This window comes from Coptis chinensis, chromosome 8, assembly GCF_015680905.1.
Source record: "Coptis chinensis isolate HL-2020 chromosome 8, ASM1568090v1, whole genome shotgun sequence".
NCBI lineage: Eukaryota > Viridiplantae > Streptophyta > Magnoliopsida > Ranunculales > Ranunculaceae > Coptis > Coptis chinensis.
In genome coordinates this window covers 34,723,287-34,745,378 of record NC_141463.1, presented here as the reverse complement: position 1 = coordinate 34,745,378, position 22,092 = coordinate 34,723,287, and the positions used below count along the sequence as shown (strand labels likewise).

General features: G+C 38.0%; 4 protein-coding genes across 5 annotated transcripts; 2 read left to right on the top strand and 2 right to left on the bottom strand.

Annotated features, from left to right (window-relative positions):
• Nucleotides 1–17: 17 nt before the first annotated feature.
• LOC147481245 (uncharacterized) lies at nucleotides 18–4,892 on the bottom strand. Its single transcript, XM_086581310.1, has 2 exons — nucleotides 3,840–4,892; nucleotides 18–472 (listed from the first exon to the last, which is right to left on the bottom strand). The coding sequence occupies exon 1, from the start codon at nucleotides 4,753–4,755 to the stop codon at nucleotides 4,117–4,119; it is 639 nt and encodes a 212-aa protein (XP_086437436.1). The 5' UTR covers nucleotides 4,756–4,892; the 3' UTR covers nucleotides 18–472; nucleotides 3,840–4,116.
• LOC147481246 (uncharacterized) lies at nucleotides 2,958–3,812 on the bottom strand. The gene has a single exon (XM_086578878.1). It carries the CDS (start codon nucleotides 3,810–3,812, stop codon nucleotides 2,958–2,960), a length of 855 nt encoding a protein of 284 aa, XP_086435004.1.
• Nucleotides 4,893–6,880: 1,988 nt separating the features above from the next.
• LOC147481244 (Plant VAMP (vesicle-associated membrane protein) family protein) lies at nucleotides 6,881–11,978 on the top strand. 2 transcript variants are annotated; one of them, XM_086581308.1, is made up of 8 exons: nucleotides 6,978–7,115; nucleotides 7,197–7,301; nucleotides 7,618–7,688; nucleotides 7,792–7,873; nucleotides 8,180–8,295; nucleotides 8,382–8,513; nucleotides 10,008–10,076; nucleotides 11,600–11,978. In XM_086581308.1, exons 2-8 carry the CDS (start codon nucleotides 7,244–7,246, stop codon nucleotides 11,732–11,734), a joined length of 663 nt encoding a protein of 220 aa, XP_086437434.1. In that variant the 5' UTR covers nucleotides 6,978–7,115; nucleotides 7,197–7,243; the 3' UTR covers nucleotides 11,735–11,978. The 2 variants fall into 2 exon arrangements, with proteins under 2 accessions (XP_086437435.1, XP_086437434.1); XM_086581309.1 differs by having other exon boundaries at nucleotides 6,881–7,301.
• A 1,487-nt stretch (nucleotides 11,979–13,465) lies between these two features.
• LOC147481243 (Protein kinase superfamily protein) lies at nucleotides 13,466–21,248 on the top strand. The gene is made up of 16 exons (XM_086578877.1): nucleotides 13,466–14,440; nucleotides 14,530–14,579; nucleotides 15,067–15,420; nucleotides 15,453–16,046; nucleotides 16,179–16,245; nucleotides 16,344–16,406; nucleotides 17,300–17,363; nucleotides 17,439–17,532; nucleotides 17,783–17,866; nucleotides 17,952–18,041; nucleotides 18,130–18,157; nucleotides 18,509–19,033; nucleotides 19,125–19,186; nucleotides 20,313–20,422; nucleotides 20,512–20,599; nucleotides 20,681–21,248. The coding sequence occupies exons 1-16, from the start codon at nucleotides 14,017–14,019 to the stop codon at nucleotides 21,005–21,007; spliced, it is 3,024 nt and encodes a 1,007-aa protein (XP_086435003.1). The 5' UTR covers nucleotides 13,466–14,016; the 3' UTR covers nucleotides 21,008–21,248.
• The last annotated feature ends 844 nt before the right edge of the window (nucleotides 21,249–22,092 follow it).

Below are 22,092 nucleotides of genomic sequence, written 5' to 3'. Positions count from 1 at the left end.
TCACAAGGACGACATCCTTTTTTCTTATTTTTTCGTTAATACCTTATATATATATCATCAAAGCTACACCAAAACAGGCACTACATTGTGTCAGGATGCACTGTGGAAGCTGACACACTTGCTGGTGGTGGTACGCCCATTTCGCCAGCAAGTGTGCCTCTCCATTGTTTCTCCTGTTTATCCACTTAAAATTACAAAAAGAGAGAGAACTTAAAGTGATCACATAGTTTCTTAAGCTCTCATACAGCCATGAACATGTTTGGCTATTAAGAGCCTTGATGCTTTCTAAATAGTCTTTTTCTATTAAAACCTCAGTCCATCATGAAGCTAGTGCCAGCCCTACAGCTACTTCTGTAGCCACCATCTCAGCTTTCTCTGCTGATCTGGCTTGGTACTTTCTAGTGCCAGCCCCTACTATCTTTTCTTTATTGTTCCAAGCAATAGTACCAGCTGCTGCCTTTCCTGTCGCTACCTAGAAAGAAGCATCAAACCTAATCTTAATACACTCATTTGGTATAATAGGAAATACAGTGTCAAAATCAAAATGAGTAGAAGGAGGTTCATGAGCAATAATAGTTCTATTCTCAAGATTAGCACTTTTCTACCTCCATCACACTCCTAATAGTTTTTTCTCTGTTTGGTGATCTATGCTCGAACTTGACTTTATTTCTGGTTTTCCAGATGTTGTATAACAGATAGCATGCTTGTACCCCAGCTTTGGATTCATGTTGCCTCTTGATGTTGCTCCAACTTAGGAACTTAGAGACCCAATCTTTGACAATATTATTTCCATGAGTCTCCATTCTCAGACCCAAGCCTAAGGAGAACCACATGGCTCTTGACCATTCACATTCAAAGAACAAATGCACATCATTCTCTAACATAGTTGAACAAAGAGGACATGAGAAGTCCCCCAACATCTTCCTAGATGCCAGCCTATCCCCCATTGGTAAAGCCTCCATATAGACTTTCCAAAGGAATATTTGATATTGGCTGGCAATCTAGTTTTCCATAGGAGCTTAACAGACTGAGAGTTGAAACTGGAGCTCTGCCCTACATTCTTATCTTTGGTAAGATATTTGTAGACATATTTCAATGTGAACTTCCTAGTCTTTTCTTCACTCCAGACCATCTTGTCCTTTCCCAGGCCCAAAGGTCTGATCACCACCTCTTTGATTATTTCAGCTAGCAATGGTGGGAAAAAGGTTGTGAGCTTATCATCATCCCATCCAGTCTTGTCCTCTTTAAACAAGTCAGCCACATGGAGATCATTTAGTATGGAATCCTCCATTCCTAACTCTCTCAGAGTCTTTGGATTTCCATTGCTAACAACCCAAGGGTCATCCAAAATAGAAGTGGAGGTTCCATTATGTATCCCCCATATCAAACCCCCACTAATGAGATTGAAAGTGATGTGTATACTTTTCCAAAAGAAAGAGGCATACCCAGGAGGTTTCCAAACATCCTCAATCCAGTTTTTTCCATAAATGCTTGTTAGGGTTTTTCTCCAGATAGAGTTAATATCTGTAGCTACTTTCCAGGGAAGTTTTGCTAGCATTGCTAGATTCATTTTCCCTCATCTTTCTGAACCCCAAGCCTCCCACTGACTTGGGTTTACATAAGTTATCTCACCCAATGGTATGGACACTTTTTGAATCCTCAGACCCATGCCAAAAGAAATCTCTACAAGCTTTATCAATTTTGTTGCAAGTAGACATAGGGATCATATATGTAGCCATGGCATACAAGGGGGTGGCTTGTATCACAGATTGGATTATAATAGCCCTACCAGCCTGAGATAACACCTTAGCTTTCCACCCTTTAATCTTATTATGTATTTTATCAACTAAGTAATCAAAGTCCTCTACCTTCTTTTGTGAAAGCATGATAGGTATGCCCAAATATTTATCTTTTGGGTCAAACAATCTCATCTTTCAAAACTTTTTCAGCTTGATTTTATTTTTAAACTTGATATTTCTGCTGCAAAACATGCTAGATTTATCAAAATTTATAAGTTGACCAGAGGCATCACAGTATTCTTGAAGGATCCTCTTGAGATGACCCCCCCTCTTCAAGGTTGCCTCTGGTGAACAGGATTAAATCATCAGCATAGAAGAGATGTGATATAGAGGGGGGGGGGGAGGCTCTTCTAATTTTAATCCCATGTATTTGCTCATCACCCTCGACTTTAGCAATCATCCTAGGACCTCAGCCATGATGATAAAAGAAGGGGGACTTGTCTAAATAGATAATCACGCCATTAAGCAAAGTTGGATCGCCTTGTTGGATTCCTCCAAGTATGATTAAACCCCAATCTTTCAAAGATATTGTCTACCAAAGACCATTCCACCCTATCATAGGCTTTTGCCATATCCATCTTTAAGGCTATCCACCCATGATTTTTATCATTCATATGCTTCATGTGATGAAACATCTCACAGGCCAGCCCTGTATTATTCCCTATATTTCTCCCTTTTATGAAAGCCCCTTGGAAGGTGGAAACAATCTTATTCAAGTGACACTTAAGTCTATTGGCTAATATCTTGGAAATCACCTTGTAGCAGAAATTGCACAGACTGATAGGCCTAAAATTTGCCACAGTCTCAGGATTGCTGATTTTGATAATGAGAGCAATATAAGTCTCAATAAAAGTAGGGTTTAACACTCCTTTGGTGAAAAAGTCTCTCACAAAGGCAACAATGCTATTGCCCACAATGTCCCGATAAAAGCATCCTTGGAACCCATCTGGATCAGGAGCTTTTAAACTCCCCAATCTTTCTAACCACTCTCCAAATATCCTCATAAGAAGGAACAACAATCAGAATATCATTCTCCCTTTCAGAAATACAGAGGTGGAATAATCTGAAGATATTCTCATTGACTTGAGGGTGATCAGAGCTGAAGAGGTTTTTGAAGTAGGAGTTAATATTGTCCCCCACTTCAGCTCTCCCCACACTCTAGCCACCCCCATTTTTATGAAGCCTCTCTATCTTATTCTTTCTTATTCTATATATGGTTGAGAGATGGAAAAATTTAGTATTTCTCCCTCCATCTTTCAGCCAATGAGTGGTGGATTTCTGTTTCCAAAAGCTCTCTTCCTTAGCCAACCAATCAAGCAGCTCATATTTGAAGACCTTAGCTCTTTCATAGTTAGTTAAGGAGAAAGGTTTTTTCAAAACATACTCCAACTCTTTATTCAACTTATTAATATTAGTAAAAATATTACCAAACACCTTTTTATTCCAAATAGTCAGATGTTGTTGTGTTATCTTATGCTTAAAGGTGACATTCACATCAGGCAGACCATGGGTAATAGAGTTCCAAGCAGTATCTATCACCGGCATACAAGAAGAATCAGAGAACCACATATTATAGAACCTAAAAGGGTTCTCATGCTTCATATTATTATCATCAGCAGCAGTGAGATTAATCATGATGCATAAGTGATCAAAGGTGGCATTGACAACATTTGTGACTTTCATATTAGGAAACTGGAGGATCCAGTCATCAGATGCCAATGCTCTATCTAATCTCTCTATGATATGGGCATGAGGGCTTCTATTATTACTCCAAGTATACTTAGGACCATTAAAACCTAGGTCAAAGAGACCTAGGTTGTTAATCAGTTCATTGAACTCAGTCATGCTTTTACCAAAAATAATATTGCCTCCTATCTTTTCATCGAGGAAAGTAATCGCATTAAAATTCCCAAACAGACACCAAGGTTCAGGGATCATAGTGGCTACTTCCCTGAGCTCTGTGCCTATTACTAGCAACCGGTTCCCCATACACAAAGGAAAAAAATCAGGCATTCTTGCAATGATAATTATAAAGTTTACCTGTCACTTGGTTACGAGTTGCTCTTAAGATTTCCAGGTCCACACCTTCTTTCTAGAGCACAGCAAGACCCCCACTACGGCCCACAGCTGGAACACTAAAGCAACCACTATATTTTACCATCCTACTAATCTTCTTTATCCTATCACACCCAACCTTAGTTTCAAACAGACAGACAATATTTGAACTTTCCTACTAAGTCCTTTAGATTTTGAATTGCCGTGGAAGAACTAATTCCCCAGCAATTCCAGGCTTGTATCATGGTTGTCGAGGCAGCTGTTATGGGACAGCTACCGCAAACCCTGAAGGAGACCTCAGACCCCCACTGCTTTCAGACTCATCACCAACAAGCTTAGCCTTTTCATACCCGCTAAGAACCTTATCAGGACTCCTAGGTCTTAGGGAGCACTCACCTATACTCTTTTGCTTCCCCTTAAAAATGTTTCTTCTTATCACAGACGAATCATCTATAGCCAAAGACTGAGGTTGCTTAAACAAAGAGATACTATCCTCAGACTCATACCCTCCCTCTTCATTGCTCCCTTGCACAAAATCCTCGGGAGCAAAGCTTATAGACACTTCCTCATGTGCTCCAGCATTCTGAGCTTCCAAGTTTTGAGCCAACTCTTCTGAGAACACATCTTTTCCCCATTCTGTGAAAGTGTCCGATGGGATTTGATCTTTCGGAAAGCTGTGATCTGAAAGATCTGATGGAATGGTGGGATCCAAAGATCGGTCTGAAATGGAGGGATCCGTAGATTTCCCAGTATCACTTGAAATAGCTATCACTGGAGCTTCTTCATGAATTAACAGATGCCCCAGACTTTTTGACCTCAGATCATCAGCCTCCCTCTTAGCCTTCTTAGATTGTTTTACCACCATCTTCAAGCAATAAATTTCCCATTCTTCATTATCCATGAACTCTAGCTTATTATCAGCTCAGCTGTTTTCTTTTTGTTTCTACACTTACCTCTTGCACTACTCCAAAAGACCGTCTAAAAACCCCCTTTCTCTTACCTCGAGACACCACCGTTTTAAAGCCCCTTCCACGTGTCGGTAATCCCATGAATCTAAACTTGGGGTTCTCACCTTCAATTGGTGGAGTGATATGATGGAACTCATCAAACTTGGTGTTCTCAAGACAAGGTATGATAGTCTCAGACAGGGGTGAGAGAAAAAACGGCGAAACATGATCATCCGCAGGAGAGATCCTTGTTCCCAATGACCCCTCCTTTAAGGCTAGCACCCCTAGATCTCCAGCTGTTTCTTCTAGAGACACCGATATTTTTGCTTGGGCCTGATGAGATCCATCTGCACCAGATTCTTTAAACTGATCCAGGTCCATCTTAGACAAGCATGAGCCCTACACCACGAAGGCCTCACTATTCTCCTCTGGTCCATGGTCTGGGTCCAAATTGCCATCTTGGGCCCCAGGCGCATGGGTTGTACTCATCTATACCATCTGTAGATCCAAAACCACATTATTTGCATTTCCCAGATCTGCTACCCCAACGGTCATTGAGTCTGTTTTCATCCACTCTGATATATCCCTTATGTTTTCTGTCAAACCATCTCTAATTACCTCTGTGCCCTTTGTCCTGTCCTTCGCACCAGTAACCACCTGAAAATCCTTTGGTGGAGTTGACAATAGCCCCGCCCCCTGCCAAAGCTTTCTTTCCGGTGAACTCCTGTTCCTAGCTGGAATCTGATCTAATCTAGGTTTCTGTGGAATACCCGAGATAGTAATCGAAGCTGGATATGGAACAACATCTCCATTATAAAACACATTTGCTCTTAGCAAGAACGAGAAATTGTTTTTTATATCTCTGGGGGAGCCACTCAGCTTCCTCACCTCCAAACTATGTTTTTTCCTTATACTATAATAATACAGGTAATGCCTAATACACCCACAAAAATAACAAAAATATCTAGTTTTTCATATTTAAAAGAAACTAGAATCACTTCCCCCAATTCCGTGTGTAACTCTATTCCTTTTAGTAACCTCTCTTTGATGTCCATACACATTCTCACCCTTGCAATAGGGTTTTTGAAGGCAGATGAGCAGCAGAGATCCATCCCCTTGATTTTGCCCTGATTCAAACCCACAGTGTTCACATTCTCCTCATTAATCCGATCTATTGGAAGACCATATATTTGGACCCAGAAGTCCACACTATCAAACTTCCGATCAGCTCCTAAGAGCTCTAAAGAATTTCTTTTTTTGATAGACAGTATAAATCCTTATATCACTCAAGGACTATTCTGCTTGACGTGTTTGTATTCTTCTACCTTGTCAAAAACCATTTTGTATAAGCCTTTTGAAATAACTTATGTCTTTGTCTCTCCCTTAATTTGCCAGCACCTATGTATGTCTTCCGCAAAGGCCTGTAACAATATATGCTTTCCTCTATACAGCTTCCCCACCAAAGTTGTGGTCTGTATGGCTTTCAGTGGGGTTTTTGCATCCAATCTCCACCACTCGTTTTTCCTTAGAGCAGAATAGGTTTTGCATATCAGCTTGGAGCTTCTCTATTCTAGCTCTAGAGGTCTCTCCTTGCTCATCTTCATCTTCTATATCTCTATATGCCGAATCCATTGTAAAAACACTGAGGCCTAGTTGAATCTTTAGCCTTCAGCCAACACAAGAAGGAAACAAAGGGGGGGTTGGGGGGAGGAGGACAGGGTTGAGAGGGTAAGGAAAAGGAAAAATTCTACTCAGTGTACAGCTCCAGAGGACCCCAGAGATTTTTGTACAGATAGGACACAGTAGCCAGAGCTGTTTCTCAAACCTTACAAGAGAAGAGCTTCTCAGAAAACCATAGATTTGTTAAAAAGATATAAAGATATAATGATCAGATAGAATTTTGAATTTGAATTAGAAAATTGGGGGAAGAAAGGTGGTGGTAGAAGCTGCTTTAAGCCGCAGTAGAGCAAGCTGAAGGACGACATCATTTACTAATAAAGAACGTACCAAAAAAATTGTCCCACGGTCCCACCACAACTGAATTTGTTTAAGACTATGATAATGTTATGATATCTCCAAGAAGTGCGATGTGTCTGTGTTGTAGACAATCCAGCTCAGACACATTGCGTCAGCAAAGAAAATGACGAACGTGTCCTTGTCTCTGTTAATAATAATAATAATTGAAGTACAGTCATCATAAATTTAAGTAACAAATGCGCACCAAAAGAAATAAATAGTCCGAATTTGATGGCGAGTTTTAGGAATCGGAATTAGACTTAGCAAAATCCGCTATTCTTGGCGTTGGTTTCCTACTGTATGTTAATTGGACAAATGTTTACTATTTCTATTTTTTGTTATTTGTTATTTTGTTGATGTTAATCCATGTTTGATCTAGGGTGGTTTTAATATTGTTGTTGTTGTGAGTTTGATTGGTGATTAATTATGAGTGGGAGTAGTAACCACTTGATCTCTGTTCATCCTGATGACCTCAGATTTCAATGTAAGCCTTTCTATTATTCTAGGATCTCATTTCTTATTCATTTGCATTTCAATTTAGAAGATTGGAATAAATTGTTTTGTTCAAGGATCTCTGGGAGTTGTTTAGTTTGTATCTTGATTGCCCAATTAAGCATAGAGTCATAGACCATCGCATTGTGTAGAAAACTGTATATGGATCAGGCAATATTTCATTATAAATGATTGATGCTACTGACAGACGCCCTACTTACGGAGTGAACTTTTGTTTTCTTATATGACATATTACTCTCTGGAAGGTAAGTTTGTTGGTTTATTATTAATGACATTTCTTTCATCAGTTGAGCTGGACAAACAAATCTATTGTGATCTCAAAGTAGCAAACAACACTGAGCACCATGTTGCCTTCAAGGTACTACTAATGCTATTAACCTTTATATTTTATATAATTTCATCCATTCCCTCGAGGCTTCTGTTGAACTTGGAATTGAAGTCTCCTCCATTTTGTTTGCCAGGTCAAAACCACTTCACCTAAGAAGTATTTCGTACGACCAAATACTGGTGTTATACAACCTTGGGACTCATGTTTCATTACAGGTGCCATTCTTTACTTTGTCACAATCGTCTGATAGAAAATGTATGTGTGTAAAAGGTGTCCTCCGCTCATTGGGAAATATCTAACAAATTTTGAGCTGAAAAATTAGATCAAATTGATTGCATGAACCATCAAACTTTTATGTACGACTATTGAAGTTGCATGAGTTAGCTGAAATAGAACAATGTTTTGGTGTTGTGTCCTGCACATGCTTCATATAATTAGGGCATACTGCCTCTTTACTAATCTCTTTAACACAATATCTGCTTGTTCATACTGTTCTTGGACTTGAATTTTTGCATCTGAAGTCACGCTCCAAGCCCAAGGGGAATATCCACCTGATATGCAATGCAAAGACAAATTTCTCTTGCAAAGCACAATAGTTCCTCCTCATACAGATGTTGATGAGCTCCCATCCGATACTGTAAGTTTATTTGCTTTAAGGTTTATGTCGTTTTCTAAATAAAAACATATTCCTTTTAACGTATCTATGATTGTTATTATGAACAGTTCAACAGAGATGGTGACAGAGTAATAGAAGATTGCAAGCTTAGGGTTGTCTATACATCACCCTCGAGTCAAGGTCAGGGAGAGGATCAGTATGCTTCAAAGGACCCCAACCAAAGTGTTGATTCCAATTCTGTAAGATCTTCTTTGTATTTTTTTAATTCGTATTCAAGATTATAAAATTTTCTATGGATGTTCGGTCGTCTGTTACTTTATCAAACCCAGTTGATAAATTATGGATAAAAGAGAGAAAAGAAAGATTAATCAAAGCTTCAGTTGATTCACAAGATCTCATTGCCTTCTCTATCATTTCAAAATCAAACTTTTATAACTAGACAAAAAGGACTTCTTTTAATGATTAGACCAAGTGAAGAGACTAGAGTCTTGATGAAGAGCTTTGATAAAATCCTTGTTGAAAATGTCCTTTCTCATTTTCAGGCAAGGCATGGAAACAAATTCTCCCGTTGAACAAAAATGAGAACAAAGTTAGCGCTTTATTCTTTTCATTTCTATAGCATATCAATACCAAGAATTTGAGCTGGTAGGCACACCAATTGGAAAATGATATCTAGAACTGACATGACCTTAGCATGTATTTTCTCTCATTTTTTTTTTTTGTTATCTCCCATGATGTTATTTTTGGGTGACTTGAATGAATCCAAGTGATGCCACATAAAAGAGCTATAAGGTTCTAGAGGAGTCAAAAGTAACTGGGGTTTGGTTAAAGAATTTCTGCAATCCCTGGAGTCTGATACTATGGGAGCAATTGCCTTTTCTTGTGACTGAAGTATACTTGAGGGTTCTGCTTTTTGGTAGTACCCCAGATGGACTAGTGTGGACTTTCAAGACTCCAAGAGCCAGTCTAAAACTCAGATCTTGTTTGTAGAGTCTGTCTTGTGTTTTTTCCAGCTGGAGTCGTCGTTTATAAAATCTCTGTACTGCAAAAGTATACAGATACTTGTGGATGTAATAATTCTGTTTGTTACCAGCACCATGCGTACTCTTGTTGAACAATTCAGCACACAGCAGTAAACGTGTTTATCTGTGGGTAGATATGTGTCTAGCCAACATTTGATTGACTTTGTTAATTTAACTAAAATGAAGATGGTTGGTAAGGGGAAAAAAGCATTGCGGTGTGCTGGTATCTACATACTATATACAGGAATCAGATAGGAACTAAAATGTTGCAGCAATTTTGAATTTGAATCAAATAAGAGCTATCTATCTATCTATTATGAAGCAGTTGTAAGGCCGACACAGAATAATTTAGTGATGTTTTTGGGATGGCAATTTTGGCATCCAACTCAATCAGTTTTTTTTTTTACATTTGTGCCTTTGGCAAAAATGTGAACAAAATGGGGTGCAAGTGTAAAATGTAAAGAACCAATAAGAGAAAAACGACTGTAACATGTGGCAAACTGGGAATGAAAGCTTGGGCAACATGGCAAAGAGAGAGGAAGTGCCACATATACATACTGTGACTTTTGATTTACTAGTTGATTTACTAGTTTTTGCATGAGGTGGGCCTTGTTGAAGGACGAATTGAATTATTTAACCTCAATATGCACCTCGACTTTTGGAACTTCATTTTATCATTTTTTGACTAGTTCTTTGTGGAATTTGATCCAGGAAGTTCAGCGTGCGAAGGAGGAAAGAGATACTGCTGTTCGACAAACTCATCAATTGCAACAGGAACTGGTATGTACAGCGTATTTATTTCCATGTTCCATTGACCCCTCTGCCCTCCCCCTTTCTTCCTTTTCTGGTTGGTATCCCTTTTCTGGACAGATGATTCATTGTAGTTTTCTGTATTGTTCTGCTTTAATTATTTATTTTGATACTGGCTTCAAACATGTTATCTTGCTGTCTTTTATATCTATGCTTCAATTTAATAGTCAAGAGCGTGAAGGGGCAGGGGTAATGCTTCTGTGCCTAGGTACAAACCTAGCGATGCATTAAGCAAGCCGCAGTGGGTGGGAATCATGTGTAAACTTGTGTTTGACTGCATAAACCTGAATATGGTTTCTGACTGTCCCTATGTTTTATTCAATTGAAGGATTGGTCCTATGTTTTCTTTAACACATCCCTTACACAATGGAGGTACATAAATGAGGTATGGGAGAAAGAAATGTGTGGTCAGTAGTCCCAAAAGTGCGCCCTGTGTAAGTTCTATGGTGTGTCTAGGGTTTTTTATGTGTGTGGGAGGGAGTGTGGGACTGTAAACTGAGGTCAATGACTTCTTTTGTATGCATCTAAGGAATTAAATTGTAGATTGTATATATCCAAACAAAATGGTGAACACATTTCCTTGGCTATTAGATTGATTACCATTGATGGTAAATTGGTAATATATGGAGTTAACATTCTAGACAGTTCAATCTGCAGCAGAGCGAAAAACTTGGCATGTCAAATCTAGACGTGCTAACTCTACTCAGTCAATACATTGGTCCTCCACGATGCCTTTCGAGTACATGAACATAAATTGGGGCTGGGCTTGTATGAAATTAAAAAGAACTACTTTTCTGGGTTGGGTCTTGGTAGATGCTACCATCATCCAAATTCACTGTAAAGATGACTCAAATTCAACAAAATTTTACCGCCATTGCCAAATTGCAAAAGTTTGTGCATTGACTCAGTCTAAGAAGCATGGCGACAGTCGAGCGCTCTCTCCAACATGAAGAACTGGCTATTAGATCCTGAGCCTGGTGGAAGCACCACCATATTGATTTGTATTCACCAATCTTGTCATGAGATCCTCAGATATAACTGTATTTGGCCCCCTAAAAGCTCAATATTGAACAAAACTGTCAAAATTCGCTCTGCAGTTTCTCTCTTTATACCCATGGACAGCCTTAGCAATTTGGTTTATCTTGTATTCCCTAGCAAAAGAAAATAAGGAGAAAGGATATAAGAGGGAGGAAAAAGAAAGTTTCTACCTGATGAGTTGTTGTGATAGAAATATTAGAGTTCATTGTATAGAATCTTGTGTAGAGCTCATTGAATACAAAGTGTAGATAGATATGGTTGTCCTTGAGCCTAGTGCATGGTTGTCCATGGTATTGTACCTGTAAATGCGTGGATGTACTCCAGTAGGGTGATTGGATGGCATTTGCCTGGGTAGTGCTGCTTGGTTGTTTTTTGAATGCTTTTAATAGTGAAATTCGAAGGATCTACCACTCAGGAAAATATGAAGTTTAAAATTATTTCTTTTAATCTTTCAGGAATTATTGAGGAGACGAAGAAATCGTAGTGCTGATTCCGGCTTCTCGTTAACATTTGCTGCCTTTGTGGGACTCATTGGTGTCATGGTTGGCTTCATCTTAAACCTAACATTCTCTGTACCACCGACTGAGTAGCTTGACCCTTGTCAAAACCTCAGGAGATGATATATTCTTTCTCATCACCATGCAATTTCTGGTGCCCCAAATTTTCCAAATTGAAAATTTGTTTACTGTTTTTGTATATTGTTTGCACTGTGAGGTGGTTCTACGGAACTGATAACTATATAAATCGTGGGAACTCGTTTTGTCAGAATTCTTTGTATTTTGTAGACAAGGTGATGGCACATCAAATACAATCTGTTGTGGCTTGCGCTTGAAATGTTTGTTTACTGACAGTGTATAAGCTGAAATGAAGACTCTTTGAGATGTTTAGAATTGGTATAAATCTTTGATTAACTATTCCAGCAAGGTTGATGCATGTATATACATTGAAAGAACAGTTTTCTAGCTTTAACAACCCCCCAGTTTTTTTTTCATCTAGAGATTTTCCCCCTTTCTAAGATCACACCACCTCCAAGTAAACTATTATTTTTTTAGTCAATACATGTAAAAAGACTTTATTGTTTTTTGCCCTTTTAATACTTTTCTAGTTTTATCCCCCTTTCGAACTTAGGCCAATTAGTTTTATCCCTCCAGTTCTTTCATCTAGAGGTTTTCTTCCCATAATTTAGGCCAATTAGTTTTATCCCCTCAGTTTTTTCATCTAGAGGTTTATTCCCCCCCAATACCACAATACATCCAAATCAACTGAGTTTGACCATAATATTTTTGGTCAAGATAAATGAAAATGACTCTAATACCCTTTTTTAGGTATAATTACATAAATATCTTGTGACTTTGGCAAATATAAAATTGGAATTCAAATAATCTAGGACACATGTCATGATTTTGTGAACTCTATTCGACGGCTACCACCAATCCTTATCAAATGACATTCACACTCTTAACATTATAAAATTACATAATTAACCTCACGGTTGTTAAAAGTTACATGTATGTTAGGAGAAAACCAACCATGAAAGGGCAATAGAGTCTTTTTATGTGGTAGTGGTGTATGACTTTGAGAAGATAATGCTACAGTGATGGTGTATGGCCGTCGGATAGAGTTTACAAGATCATGATATGTGTCCTAGATGATTTGAATTCTAATTTTGTAGTTGCCAAAGTCACAAAGTATTTATATAATTATAACTAAAAAAAAGACATTAGAGTCATTTCATTTGTCTTTACCAAAAACATTGCGGTCAAACTCAGTTGACTTTGATGTGTTGTGATCTTGGGGGGTCAACCTCTATATGAAAGAACTATGGGAGTAAAACTAATTGGCCTAGGTTTTGAGGTAAACCTCTATATGAAAGAAGGGGGGGGATAAAGCTAATTAGCCTAAGTTCTAGGGGTAAAGCTATAAAACTATTAAAAGGGCAAAGAGCAGTAAAGTATTTTAGATATGTATTGACCAAAAAAATAACAGTTGACTTGGATGTGGTGCAATTTTGGGGATAAACCTCTAGATAAAAAAAACTATGAGATAAAACTAATTGGAGGATAGGATAAACCTCTAGATAAAAAAACTATGAGATAAAACTAATTGGAGGATAAAACTAGAAAACTGTTGAAAGAATAGTTTGGCTGTTGAAATATCTGGTTCCATTTCTATTATATTGATTCACGGTTTCACCCCAAGAAACTTTTAAAATAGAAAAACCACAACTAATCCGTGAGCGTTAGCGAACTCTTCTCTCAAAAAACCACTTCATACGTGTAATTCTCCCAGGTGTGTCTGACCGTACCCCCAAATAACCTTTACTTTGTGTCTGACCGTACCCCCCTTCTCTCATTTTTATCTGTTTTCGTCTCCAACCTCTCCCAATCTCTCATCCAAACTGTTCTCACACTCTATTCACAATCTAAGAGTGATTTACACAGCCTCAATCTCCCTCCTTCACTCTTCACTCCTCTCTCTCTCTCTCTCCCTTCTTCTTTCTCAACCAAACCCAACTCTCTCTCTCCCCACCACAAACTCATCTCTCCCTCTCTTTTCTCCACCTCCGCTCACGCCCCCACTGCCTTGCAGTTATCTAGTCATTAACCTCGGAAACATGTGAGTTAAATATACTACTGGTACGGGACTTGTGCTGATTTTGAATCTGGAAAATTTAGGGCCCAACAGAAACCGAGCCGAGTCCATTATTAAGACACGTATACAACGTTACAACCAAACAGAACTCGAAAAAAGTCAAAACCAAAGTGGCGGGAAACCCACTTTCCCGCCTCTTCTTCCCCAAAAACAAAAAACCAAATCCATTTAAAAAAAAAAAAACAAGAAACACTTCCAACCTTAAAACTCTAAACTCAAAATGGTACACCACCTAACAAACTCACCACACAACAATTCAACTGAAGCCTACATAGAAAAAGCATGGCATATATTTTCACTTCTTATAACAATCGGCCAACCCGCTCGTTGCAGTGAACTCGCTTCAAAATGTAAATTATTTGATGCCTCAGCTGAGTTTATCGAGTTTTTATGCTCTATTGGTGAATCTCCGTTACGTTTAACCGATGATTTGTTTGTTACGGTTTCTAGTTTTGGGTTTTCTGTTCTCGGTGAGTTTTTTGTTAAAGCGATGGATGGTTATGTTCCGAGGAGTGTGTTGAGAGGGAATAATGGGATGAAGGTTTTACGGGATGGGGTTGTTGTGCCTTATAGTAGGAAGAGGAAGAGAGAAAAGGATGATTCTTTTTTGTTCTTGGATGAGAAAAGGAGATTTATTTTGCCTGGTGAGTTGTGTTTTTGTTTAATGTTTTGATATTGTTTTGTTTGTTTTATATATTTTGGGTTTTAATTGTGGGAATTGGACTTGAAACAGATGGCGAAGATGGAATTACGTTGCCTTTGCCGATCAAGTCTACTCGCGAGGTATTCATCTTACTGCCTTAATTGCATTAGCTTATGTCTATCATTAAAAGATGACTGCTAATCTGGTGGTATTTTGAGACAATGTGTTTGCTACTAAAGTTAATGCAATATAGGATTTGTAATATGGATATTACAGTGTAGATAGAGATGGGGGACATGTCTGCTAAATAGCAATAGGTTTTGGAATTGCAAGTAGGCTTACTCGTTTAATACCATTTTAATATACCACTATGCGGACATCTGTTTAAGTCAATATTTAAGATGGATTTATCTTGATAGATTGATAGACTTGAGCCTACACAGCGATATGTTTAGCCTTTGGCATGAGCTGCATTTGAAAACAGACATCTCATATTTTCAACTATCTGACCCTATTGGGTCGAGCCCTGTATATCAATTCATTTATTTACTGCTGCTTCTGTATCTTTACTTGTTTGTTGCACAATTTAGTACTACTTGCAGATTTTCATTTATTTCTGTTATACAGGCACAAGGTGATATTGCCATTGATATGATCAGAAACATGCACCTGCTGACAGATGGCATGTCCATTGTTGACCATGACTCATGGGTTTTAAGTGAAGATAAATCCATGTTTGCTCTTGTTCATAATTCTAATGTTGCTTCTCCAAGTAATGCACTGCTGAGTATTGGGTGTATTAAAGATGACATTGAAGGTGAGACAGAGTTAATTGCACCGAAGGAGTTGGCAGAATCTTTAGGTATAAAGCACGAGCACAGTTATGGCAATACTGAAATAGACTTAAATTTTCCTTTTGCTACTGGTTTTGAGGTGGCGTGGAATCCACTCTTCCATTATGTACACTGCAAAATTCATCAGTGCACAAGAAAATTGTGAAGGACGCGACAAAATTGGTAACTGAAAGAGGTTTAACTACAAGAATCTGTACCGAAGCAGTGATCTTGTATGATAGACCTGCAGAGACCGATGTTCATGCTTGTCCTTCTAGTAAAACTCTAGACAATAAAACTGTTAATAAGAAGATAGATTTTGGCTGTCTGGAAGAACATATGGTGAAGTCCGGTGTTCCTACAGGGTTTCTAGGAGACCTTGTCCCAACAGATGATACAAAGCATGCACTGATAAAAAATAATTTGAGATTCTCAAATGATACCAGCTATGCTGATAGAATCAAAACCTTGCGTAAAGAGAAAGTAACTTCAAAGGTGGAAAGGCAGGCAGTTTTTCCCTCCGCTGAGCCACGTACTACCAAGATGAAGCCAGCAAAAACTTCTGGCAAGCCAAAAGGCACGCGAATGGATTTGTTGACTTTAGGACCAAAAGTAACTTCCAAACTGTTAGATCGTCATATGGCTGTTTCTCCTAAACAACAAGAGAAGTATAGAAGAGACCAAAAGTGCATCACTGTGAAAGAGAAGTTAAAGAAGAATCATAACATGCTTACTAAGGAAAATAGGGTGAATCCTTCCTCTACTGATCCAAAGGTAAACTTAAAATCCACACTTTTTGAAATTTGCCCTTTCTCTTTTGGGTGAGTTTTCAGTCGTTGAGGATGTTTTGTTGTCTGGCTACATCTATTTAAAGATTAAAAAGAACACTCCGTGTTTACTCTGCAGGACCACATGGAGACGAAAGCACTACCAGATTTTGAATCTTTTGTCATAGAGGAAGAAGAAGGTTCAGGTATAGAGACTCAAGTACATTTTCCTTTTTTAATCTATTTCAACCCATTTATATCCATATTAATTGCACTAACCATCTCATTGTGTTTGCATCTGCAGGTGGTTATGGGACTGTTTACAGGGCTCGAAGAAAAAGTGATGGAAAGACATTTGCTATTAAATGTATGCAAAACCAACATCACCCAGTTGTTCATTTTGCGCTTCATTACCTAGTTCTGAATGACTAAATTTAAACATGCAGTGTTCCTTATGTTCGGAAACTTGGATTTCAAGCCATTACTTTTTCTATGGGCGTAGGAACTCTATTGAAACATATGACAAATACAATGCTGTATAGCACTAATCATTACCACCTTGGTTTGATATTTATTTATTCAGTCTTTTTAGCTGAAACGATAAGTCGATTAACAACATATATTGACAAATCAATTCCATTACTTGTGTAATGTTTCTTAATTCACAGTAGAAATTTTAGTTCAGCAAGATACCGACGAAAACTTTAGTTTCTCTTTTACTGTTGTAACTTTTATGTAGTCGTATTTCTGTATCAAATCAAAGGGTAGCCATTAAATAGGACTGAGGTTGGAGTTTTTTCTTACTATTTTGTCGTCTCTGTAGCCTTGTAGGTTTGTCATATATATCAAGGTTTTGTAGGTCTTGTTGTCTTCCCTACATTAAAAGGAAAGCGATGTTACCTTTAGGTTCGACACATCCATTCATATCCTTGTCACATGCATATGTGCACTACATACAGCCCATTCAGCCATGATACATTCTGTTTCTTTCATATATCTGAATGAACTGTTGTAAACAGACTAGTCAAATTAGACCGATTAACCTGCTTTAGGAATGGTGGTGCTTCTACATTCTATTGACTGTTTGGTCATCTTTGTCCCAATTTGCATTATTATTATTTTTTTTTTTTTTTTCTAGTTTATATTTTCCTGGCTTTAAGAGGCAACTTAATTAATCACCATTTTTATTTACTATATAAAGTATGACATTTTGTGTTGTGTTTGATACCCGAAATTGATCCCATGATGCATATTTTGTAGGCCCTCATGCAAATGCTCATATACACCATGTTAATAATGAGCTGAAGATGCTGGAGCTATTTGGGTGAGAATCCTAAAGTGTCAATTATTTATTGCACTTGAGATGTTGTGAACTTATTGGCTTATTAATTGGATGCAGAGGTCAAAACTTCGTTATCAAGTTTGAGGGGTCTTTTAAGAGTAGCAATTCTGAGTGTTTTGTCTTAGAACACGTTGAGCATGACAGACCAGAGGTAATTATAGGAGTACATATCATAGATGCCTGGGACGAGAGTTCTGAATTTTACTCCTCTGGCAAGAAACATGTCACATCCTCACCGGGTACATCCTGGGAGTTTGCGATTAAACTGAGACATGTGTTTCTTGTTGGAGTAGAAAGCCAAAATTCTCCTTCCAGGTGTCCACCCATCTGGATTCAATAGTATGATGCATCAATAGCTTGGGATTTATTATTTTCACTCATGTTTTGTTTTTACATTGTAGGTGCTGAAGAGGGAAATTGATGTATTTCAGCTCCAGTGGTACGGTTACTGTATGTTTAGAGCACTTGCAAGTTTGCATAAGCAGGTAGGATGGTTTACAACTGAACTGACTATTTTGTAAACTTTCCTAGAAAGGTTATTTTGAGCCTCTTTTTTTGCCATTTCTGCAGGGAGTAGTGCATAGAGATGTTAAGCCTGGGAACTTCCTGTTTTCTCGTAAACTTAATAAAGGTTACCTTATTGATTTCAATTTGGCTATGGTTAGTGACACCTCTTGTGCTACTTATAACATTTTTATCTCTGTATCAGAGCTTCATTTGACGTTATTCTTCCCTTTTCCTTCAACAGGATTTAAATAAAAAGCATGGCATAACAAGTGAGATTCCTTTCCTGTTACTACTCTAAACAACTAGGTTATTACTTTATGCTAGCATAGAATGTATATTACTTCTCTTGGATATATATCAAATGCTTTTTATGTTTTTAACTAAAAAGAATGAAATGAATGCAGCTGAGTAGTATTCTAAAAACTCCCTTTGATGCAAATTTCTGTCCAATTAGTTAAATTGTACACATGATTCACATTTTATATAGGCCACGATTGATTTTATGTCTTTCTTTTTCCTTTAGATCATTCTACTGCCTTTTAATTGTAGTAAATTTCATCTGGTTAGTATCTCGTGAGACATTATATAGTAACTCTGAATTTGTATATTTATGTTTTCAGGAAAGTCAAAGACATATAGCACAAGCTTTGACCATGTTCCTCTACCCAGTTCTCGATCTGCTCCCTCTACCAAAGATAAGAATACAATGGGTAGTGGAGTTTTAGAGTCAGTGCATCATGGAATAGCAAAAGATTCCAAGTTACCATTTGAACCCAAGAACTTGAAGAAAAGAGCCGATGTAGGTCACTTAAAGTCCCACCCAGATCTGGGAGGTAGAAGTATATACAAAAGCCAAGGTGCTGATGGCTCAGGCATAACCTCAACGAAAGATGGAACAAGCACTAGAACCCCGTCAGCAGAGAGACTGCGGGAACCTCGACCATATTCAAGTAGGAAGGAATTGAACAGACTGGTTCAGGAGGCCATGGGAAACCCAGATACAAAAGAAGTAAGAGTTCCAGCTTCTCAGAGGAAGAGGGTTGCTGCTCCTCTTGGAAAAGTGGACAGCAAACTCTATCTGACTCCCATGCCTCTACTTTATAGAGGAGCTGCTGTTTCTGGAGCTGGGTTGTTGAAGAACAATGGTGCGTAAAGTATTATAGAGCTTTCAGCATTCCTTGTTCAGTAAATCACAAAGGTCTAATTGTGTTCATATTTTCTCTTTCTTTTTCCTAGGTGATGTAAAGCATAAGAGAGAAGGTCCCTGTGTTGGAACCAAGGGGTTCCGGGCACCAGAGGTAAGATTATGGATCACGTGTTACACACCTATGACCACATGAGTCTGTATGTAGGTCTTTATTTCAGCCTTCCTGAAAAAGACTATTCTTTCATTTTGAAACTGGTGACTTATCAGGCACAAGTCATGGCAACGGTTTCCTATTACATGAAAAAAGGGAAAAGAAGAAAAATCATTTACTTCTTTTACTAGTTATTGGATACTGTTTTCAAGAGTAAGCAATTCAGAAAAGGCCATCTGATTACCCCCTTTTATTTTCAATCGGTTAAATTTCATATTTTATCTGTAGTATGATAATTCTTAAGTTGATAATGTTCTAACTTCTAAGCTCCAAGTAGCAACTAGCAGTTTGACCTCACCCAACTTCCTCAAGTCCTTAAAATTTGATGGTGGTCTCCATGCATGTTGAAAGATGTGAAAAGTATTGCCCAAATTCTAAATGCAAATTGAAAAGTGAGAAAAAGGCGATCCACCCACATCTTTCTCAGCGTAATTACCAAAAAAGAAAAAGAAAAAAACATCTTTCTTCACCACCTTGCAATATGAGGACACACTATCAATACCATACCCTTTCACTTCCCCCTCCCCCCCCAAACTTACTACAGACCAGGTAAAAGCAAGATCTAAAGAGTTTCTGCTTGTACTAATTCCACACCTCTCAAACTTATAAGTAATTACTTTTCTTTTGTGATTCCATTTATAATGCATTTTTGGTCACCTGATGCATTTCCCCTTTTTCACTTTGTACCTTTGGATTTGTCATACAAGTGGTGGAAACCTAATATATTCAGTTTGTTAGCTGTGTACAGTGTACTGTGCATAAAAGGCGCTACTTCGTTTTTCCTCTTTAAGTTTGAAACTGTCTTAACCAGCATGCAATCATTGGTTTGGTATCACATGCAGCCATTTCATAACTTCATTTCTTTCTCCAGCTTCCACTTTTCCCTACGAACTAGCATAAAATCCAATGAAGTCTTATTGATGCTCTGGTGCAACTCAGATTTACAGAATTTGTCGTTTTAAATTTCTGTAAACATATTGGATTCTTAACATGTCATCTACACAGACTTACACTATCATATACGCAAAACAACAAAAATAATTTATATATTTGGCGGTTTCTGCAGGTCTTGTTAAAATCACCACATCAAGGGTCTAAAGTTGATGTTTGGTCTGCTGGAGTAACTCTTCTATATCTGATCATTGGAAGGGCACCCTTTACTGGTGACCCTGAACAGTAATCGTCTTGCTCATTGCACATAAATAGAGAAACAGGCAGTACCTTTTGGTGTTCCAATCTTCTAACTAAAGCACCATTACTTGCAGGAATATGAAAGATATTGCGAAGTTGAAAGGCAGTGAAGATCTCTGGGAAATGGCCAAGCTACATAATCGTGAATCTTCACTCCCTGAGGTACTCTATGAAAACTTTGTTCCCTATAGGTTATTTTTTGAAATAGCAAAATGTTACTAAATAGATATTTATTTGTGGCAGGAGTTATTCGATATAAAGTCCTTACCGTCAAAAAATCTCCGAGGATGGTGTGAGATGTACACAAAAAGACTGGACTTCCTTGATTCCATACCGAGTTCCCTATTTGACCTTATCGAGAAGTGCTTGATTGTGAATCCCAGACTTAGGATCAGTGCAGAGGAAGCTCTGAGACACGCGTTTTTTACTCAGTGCCACAAGGATCTGAGGAAAACGAGGCTACTCAGCCTGGGCTTTGGAACTGATCATCATTCTGATGAGACATTGTCGTCAGAGATGAAGGTTTTACATAGGCAAAATACAGTTGGATCTGTAAATATTGCAGGCTGACTAACTGACCAAATTACTACATTCTTATATTGTCTTGATGTTGTAAATTCTTAGCCTTGAGCTTTTGTTGATTATTTGTGTAACCTTTTTTTTTTAGCTAACGTGTGGTGTTCACTGTCTGTTCGAGTGGTACTTGTCACAACGGAGTCCTCTTGCCTCACCAGGCTGATTATTTGTGTAACCACTTTGTTGTATCTTTGTACCTATGTTCTTACTTTTTACTCCTTACCATTTTAAGATCATATTTTTATGTGTCCGTTTCCGGGTAGTAACAGAAAGACGGAGATGTGTATTTCTCTACATACGGCAAGAACAGTATGATCTCTGGCATACGTTCTACTTTTAGTGAAATGCAATTGGTAATTATACGAGCTGTGCACATGAGTAACAAGTAATATAGACTGAAAATACCTTTGTGTTTTTGTTAAAAGGCAGCACCCGTTATATTCATTCTCATTGTACAAGACACTTTTCCAAATTAAAACTATTTTCACAGATTTTCCAGTGAACAGAAAAGATTATAATAAAGAAAATACAAATTAAAACTATTTTCACAGATTTTCCAGTGAACAGAAAAGATTATAATAAAGAAAATACAAAAATATCGGAGTTAAGAGTCTTGAAACGTCGGATCAAGTCCTACTGGATATAACCAACAAATAAAAAATTGGATGTTGCACTTGCTACCCACGCCCCAACAATTCATCCAACTTTAATGCCCTGCTAAGTTATAAGCAGGCTTTACCCAGCTTGGCGAAATATGCTAGGATAAATTGACTTATATAGTGTTAGAAACACATTCACGCATCCGATGTGGGACTAAGGTTTGTATGTTCTTGCCGAACTACGTATGGCCCCATACATACACATTCGAATTGATCTGTGTCAGTTGTCAATATCCAATGGCATGCTCTATAAGTCATCAAGTCATCGATACCCCCCTTCACTTTCTCTCCAACAAATCTCCGTAATTAACATCCCCCAACTCAAATTATAAATAAATTTGAACTTGCAGAAATCAGGATTTGAAATATTTCCGGACATGTTCCACAAAATAGATTAAAGATTGCTCTCTGATTTGCTGC

Bases quoted from the DNA above. Each gene is read 5' to 3' on its own strand.
- LOC147481246 (XM_086578878.1), bottom strand. From the start codon at position 3,812: ATGCCTGATTTTTTTCCTTTGTGTATGGGGAACCGGTTGCTAGTAATA.
- LOC147481245 (XM_086581310.1), bottom strand. From the start codon at position 4,755: ATGGATAATGAAGAATGGGAAATTTATTGCTTGAAGATGGTGGTAAAA.
- LOC147481244 (XM_086581309.1), top strand. From the start codon at position 7,244: ATGAGTGGGAGTAGTAACCACTTGATCTCTGTTCATCCTGATGACCTC. The intron at 7,689-7,791 runs GTACTACTAATG...TTTGTTTGCCAG, and splicing joins AGCACCATGTTGCCTTCAAG to GTCAAAACCACTTCACCTAA. The intron at 7,874-8,179 runs GTGCCATTCTTT...TTGCATCTGAAG, and splicing joins GGACTCATGTTTCATTACAG to TCACGCTCCAAGCCCAAGGG.
- LOC147481243 (XM_086578877.1), top strand. From the start codon at position 14,017: ATGGTACACCACCTAACAAACTCACCACACAACAATTCAACTGAAGCC. The intron at 18,158-18,508 runs GTGAGATTCCTT...TTATGTTTTCAG, and splicing joins TAAAAAGCATGGCATAACAA to GAAAGTCAAAGACATATAGC. The intron at 19,187-20,312 runs GTAAGATTATGG...CGGTTTCTGCAG, and splicing joins AGGGGTTCCGGGCACCAGAG to GTCTTGTTAAAATCACCACA.